General features: G+C 44.5%; 1 protein-coding gene across 4 annotated transcripts in view; it reads right to left on the reverse strand.

The window, feature by feature from the left end:
* The window catches only part of EDRF1 (erythroid differentiation regulatory factor 1), a 37,379-nt gene extending 31,666 nt beyond the window's left edge, over window positions 1-5,713 (reverse strand). For 2 of the 4 annotated variants that reach the window (XM_019742210.3, XM_019742208.3), the window contains exons 1-4: window positions 4,658-5,711; window positions 3,489-3,697; window positions 876-942; window positions 110-235 (exon numbers count right to left, since the gene is read on the reverse strand). In XM_019742210.3, coding sequence (XP_019597769.2) covers window positions 110-235; window positions 876-942; window positions 3,489-3,697; window positions 4,658-4,765 — 510 coding nt within the window. In that variant the 5' untranslated portion in view covers window positions 4,766-5,711. Of the gene's footprint in view, window positions 1-109; window positions 236-875; window positions 943-3,488; window positions 3,698-4,657 lie in introns of all 4 variants that reach the window. The other 2 variants (XM_019742211.3, XM_074338818.2) reach the window with 2 other exon arrangements.
* Between the last annotated feature and the right edge of the window lie 287 nt (window positions 5,714-6,000).

The raw sequence follows: 6,000 nt of genomic DNA on the forward strand, positions 1-6,000 counted from the left end.
TATTCAACCACGCTTCCACTTTGACCTTTCTTTGAAACAAATCATACTTCTGGCGCCCTCACGTTGTTCAAACAGTGCTTTTCTGGTTATTTCTCACAGAAAGCATTACCTGAGATGATCTCATAAAGAGCTCCTGAATATCTAACTCGTCTAGCAGGAGCGTCCTTCCGACACGGTGCACGGCCATGCTGACGTGGGACTTGCTGTACGGGATCTTCAGGAGCTTCTTTATGTTCTTAAAAAAATTAAAGAGGAAAATTTGTTTAGAAAGACCCTTCTGGTGGGGTTCGGAGTCTTTCAAATTTTCACTTCATTCAGTTTGAAAGCATAACAAACAGTGTTTCCCTATGGTTACACAAACTGTACTTTCCACAAAGAGCTACACAAACACACGGAAGACAGAGCTAGAAAACCTGAATCACCTACACCTTACAAGTCACACTATGTTAATGGAAACAATGCTCAAAGGTTTAGCTTTTACGCAACAGAATTTCCTAAAGTTAAGTGTGCATAGGTCGCACTGTTCAACTGGCCTCGGCTTGTAGCACGTCAGATAAATCTGACCAACTAAGGAGCGACAGATTTTGCTGGAAGCATCATTTCTAATTCTTAACTGGTAACATACTAAATCATCCCAAACATTCTAATCACTTGTAATTTTAAAATACTACCATCAATATTACTACTGCCAGTTTGGGGGTTGCTCCTTTGTCTCTGAAGAAAGTACCATAGTGTTACTTATCAACAAAAAGGTATTCGACAATCAGATAGTTGTATCTTACTTCATCAGTAGTTATTCAAGACAGCACAGCAGAGCATGCTATAAATGCCCAGCACAAACACCCCAAATACACTTCCCCAATAAGGACACTTACTTCAGAGTCAGAGACAACGTCCACGTCATTTCCCACTGAATCAATAAAGTCGTATGCCATTCCAAAGCTAATGGAGGGAACAAAGGCCACAAAGGTCATGCTCATAATGACGCAGATAGAGTTTATAACAGAAGATGTAGTCCATTGCTTCTAGAATATACATTTTCCACATTCTGACATCTCTGAAATCAGTATGCCTATCACCACTACAGTTGGCTAGTTTTCCTTCTTAGTGGTATATAAAATAACAGTGTCACTTAAAATCAATTGCATCTTACATTTGATAAAATATAGTATTAATCATTACCAGCAATTAATAGGAACATCTAGAATAAAAACAATGAACAATTATTTTCATTTTTATAATCACAAAACCCAAAAAACCTCTAAAAGAAAATAGTATTTTTTATGTGGGAAGATACGAAAAATACAAACAGAAACATTAATCAGGATTTTAGTCTCTGGAACTATGTTCCTAGTGATATACAATACTACTCTTTTAAAATATGTATATACAAAAAAATGTACCTGACCCCAAAATTCAGCAAGAAGAAAAATAAAATTGTGCCAGGTAGCACATGAGACACATCTACAAGGTGTAATCAAACAATAAGGTGATTGTTTAAATTTAAAAAATTTATTACAATAAAAGACACATTGCCATTAATCCCTCAAAATATTCCCCCTCACTTCAAACACACTTATCCCATTGTTCTTGCTACTTTCTGAAGCAGTTCTGGAAGTCCTCTTTCGTGAGTGTCTTTAGTTGCGCTGTCATTGCTGCCTCAATGTCCTGAATCATTTTGGCTTTAGGGAAGAGCCAGAAGTCGCACGGTGCCAGATCCAGTGAATAAGGTGGATGAGGACACACCGTAATGTTTTTATTTGACAGAAATTGCCATATACCAGAAGCGATGTGTGACACAAAGCGTTGCCATGATGGAGGATGATTTACGGCACATTTTAAAGCACACCTTTTTTATCAACCATAGCTCACACCCGACTCACTGCACTGGACAAGTTGAAACTTGTCACACACTGTTACTAAGGTTCCACATTCCACTTCCCATATTGAAGATCCCTGCCTTTCGATGGATGGCACTCGGCAGCAGCATTCACCTTACTTGTTGATCACAACAGAACGGTTCCGTGTCACACACTGCTTCTGGCATGGCAATTTCTGTCAAATAAAAAATTACGTTGTATCCTCATCCGCCTTATTCACTGGATCTGGCACCATGTGACTTCTGGCTCTTCCCCAAAGTCAAAATGACCATGAAAGCTAAACGTTTTGAATCAATTCAGGACATCGTGGCAGCCATGACAGCGCAACTAAAGACACGAAAGAGAACTTCTAGAACTGCTTCAGAAAGTGGCAAGAACAATGGGACAAGTGTGTTTGAAGTGAGGGGGAGTATTTTGAGGGGAATTAATGGCAATGTGTCTTTTACTGTAATAAATTTTTTAAAAATTTAAACATTTACCTTATTTGTTGATCACACCTCGTATAACCTACCTACAACCTGAAAAGCAGCTGATGTCATCATTTTTCAGTTAGTAAGTCACAGAGAGCCAGAATACTTACCTAGGACGGCCTCACTTCAAAGCATGCTCTGATAGTTTACCATGTGGTCTAGGCAAGTTACTTAACTTTTCTAAGCTTCAGTTTTCCATGTGAAAATTAGTTAATGGTACCTAACTCAAAGCGTTGTTGTGAGAATTAATGACGTAAACATATAAAGTACTTAGCACAGCGTGTGTATAGTCAATATAATTATTTAAACCACCGCATGACATTTAATTGTGTCAACACATCATAATTTATTAAGCCATTCTTCTAAAAGAAGATATGTGGACTATTTCCAACTTTTTGCTGGGGTAAATATTGCTACAAATAACATTTTGCAAATGTAACTTTTACCTTCTGAGTCATGTGGATAATTTCCAAACTATCGGCTCATAAGGTATCAATGTATTTATGGCTCTTGCTGTATGTTATGTAGAAAAATTTTATGTTCAATCACAGAGGAAAAAAGAGAACCCCACACATTAAATGCTCTACAAAAATACAGAAATGCATACATTTTTCTCTGTAAGACCCCAGGCCACTCTCTCAACTTGAAATACAACCAGCAGCATTCCAGCGAGTGTCAGAGTCAAGGGTATAGGTCACCCAACATGCTGGACTCCTACGTCAGGTTTTCTCAGACCAGGCAGTTCACTATCATTTAATGAAAACTCCACAGAACAGATTAGGCAGCGTTAAGGGTTTTCCTGCTTATGTGTCATCCTGATTCCATTTACAGACTCAAAAGATGTGGAAACTTGCTAAAAATAAAGCAGCTGGTTGAATTTTAGTGATCAAAATTCAGCTTTGTCAATAACACGATGCAGACTTGAAAAAAGCCTATGCAATTGGTATCTCCATATTATAATACAATCCTATAGCAGGGGAAAAAATAGAACTTCAAAAGTCAAAAATGATCTTTTTCTAGACAGCAACTGCACCATGCTGATGAGCATTACAAATTAAACTGAAAAGCAAGTATTAGAATTTGGTGTGGGAGGGAGGGATTTGAGGGATAAGTACAAATGCCACCGATGGATATTTACCTTGAAAATGGCTTGCTTTTCTTACTATTGCCAAGAATGGTAGTTCCTGCTGGCCCGAGTTTGGCACTCTCTCGTAACCAGTTGGCAGGTGGGAGTTTCAAGTCTGTTTTCTCTTCAAGGCGTGCAAATGCTGTTCGAGCAGGGGCAGAAGAGTATTTCACCACAGCTCGGCTCTTCACTTCATTGCCCCCAAGAAATAAAGCTGATCCCTAATAAACATATTGAATGCAATTTTAATGAACACTACAGGGATGAAAAATTCCACCCTTATAAAAAGAGAAAAAACACTACATCAGGCTTCACAAGAATGTATGCTACATGCCATTAAGAGAACTTAATAAATGTGAGCATAAACTGTCACATTTACTTATCTCTTTTTCACATAATTTCAAAGAAAAAACATAAGGAGTATGATGATTATGACTGACAGCTGGGAAACAGGTCAACTAATTCATAGAAAGTGGACAAACAGAAACCAATGAGAGACAATAGTGTCATGTTCACTAAATGAAAAATTTGATAAAACCTCTGTTCATTATTAAACATGTATTTTAATTTCAATAACATACATCATTTAGAAAGCTGTTTGTGGTTAGAGATCCGGGACTTCTTATTTTTAAGCAAACGTTTAGAAATTGACGAGTGGAAGACGTGTACAAATACTCTGAACCGCTCACTTCATGGCCAGGCACTGGGGGTTCCTCACGCCGTCACTTCCACACCCCAAGTACGCGCAGGGTCTGAGTTCACGAGTCTGCCTTTCTGGCACGCAGTCCCTACCAAACACTTCGCATCCTTCAAGTATTAGCTCGGTCCCATCTCGGTGAGCTCCTCCCTGCCGCCCTCTCTTCTCCCTCCAGCTCTGCACAACTGGGTCACAATTTGGAGCCACAGATGTACATCTACGCTCCTTGAGAGCAGAGATCGTGTCTAACTCACTGGTCCGCTACCATCGAGTGGGAAGCCAGGACGGCTTGTAATACGAATGACTTGCAGGTAAATACCTGAGTACTTGACAACAGTCACATAGGCTTCCGCTGTGTTTGGGCGGGTGCCGGAGAGGCGTGGAGAAGGCGCCAGAAGCCTCCTCCGGGAACCGTGGAACTCGACCCCGGCAGAACGGGCCCGCAGCTCCGGACCCTGCAGGTCCCGCCACACGGCGGACTCACCTGTGCAGAAGGTTCCTCGGACTCTCCCTGGGGCAGGAGGCTGAGTCCTCCTCGAGCAGTGGCCCCGGCCGGTGGAGCCTCGGCCCCGGCCTCCTTGGAGTCCCCCATCACCTCGGTCCAGGGGAGGCGAGGAAGAGCAGAACCCCAGGAGCCGAGACAGAAACCCAAGACCAGCAACACAGCCGCAAGCGCCAGAGATGCCCCGCACACAGCACTTCCGGTCTCCGACAGGAAGAAGTTCCTGTGGCGCGTTCAAATCTCGCGAGCTTCGTGTCAGAAGCCCGGCCCCGCCTCCCCTGATGGAGTCCACCCTCGCGGCAGGAGCCGGCGGTAGTGCGCCTGCGCCTGTCAGAGCGTCTTCGGGAGACCACTTCTCGCGGTATCCGACTCCCAGGCTCCGCCCCTTGCAAGCTGCTCGTCTTTGTTGGCAAACAGTTCTCAGGACTCGGGCTCAGCGCGTGGTCTGTGTTGCCCCGGTCCTGGCTGCGTGGGCGGAGAACCGCGGTTGTCGGGGTAACCAGCGGCTCCCGTGTATAAAGCAGTGACGGCTTAGCACGCCTGTCCCCAGCCTCAGTGGCCCCTCGGTTTACAAACGGGCTCACAGGCCCAGGAAGCGAAGACGTGCCCAGGCGAGGGGCCGTCCAGAATCAAGCACGCGAGACTGGACGTCCTGTGCCCGCATCGCAGTGCTTGTGTGGCCCGCGGTCCCGAGTGTAGGCGGGGCGGGGCGACGCAGAGGAGCCGTCTGCCTTCACCGAGGGGCGGATGTCAGAGGCGGTGGCACTTCTGCGCGGCTTTCCAGGCGCCGCGTTTGCTGCGTGGTGACCCACGGAGCATCTTCGGGAGCCGGCTGTTTGTCAGGAACTAGCGGAGGGCGTCCCAGGCGGTCCCGAAGCGTCGTGGTGCCGAGGGACCTAGCTGACCGGCAGATTCTCTTTCAATAGGTCTGGGACGAGTCGAAGATTGCGTTTCTGACGGGCTCCCAGGAGAGGATGCCGGTGCTTTGAGGAGCAGGGAGGGAGCGAAACAGCCAGGGTCGGTTCAGAACTTGGCAGGTGCTGGTGTCTCCTATCTCCAGACTCCGCCCCCAGTGTTACATCAAGCATAGAACATGCAGCCACGTCCCTCATAAAAACTTGCTTTGCTTTGAGGTAAAATAGTGGAAGCTTTTAAAAAAATTAGTTTGTCTTTCAGTTATTTGGGTGTCTCAGTTTGCAGTTTACATTAGGCTCTGATAACCTGCCGTGTGCATATTCAGAAATCCTTGTGACTGAACACGCTCGCCTTGCAAATTGTTACTAACAAAACATGTTTATGAATTATAGTTACCAAGGAATTTGGTA

The sequence above is a fragment of the Rhinolophus sinicus genome, chromosome 15 (genome assembly GCF_057876585.1).
Source record: "Rhinolophus sinicus isolate RSI-liver-muscle chromosome 15, RSI-T2T, whole genome shotgun sequence".
Taxonomy (NCBI): Eukaryota; Metazoa; Chordata; class Mammalia; order Chiroptera; family Rhinolophidae; genus Rhinolophus; species Rhinolophus sinicus.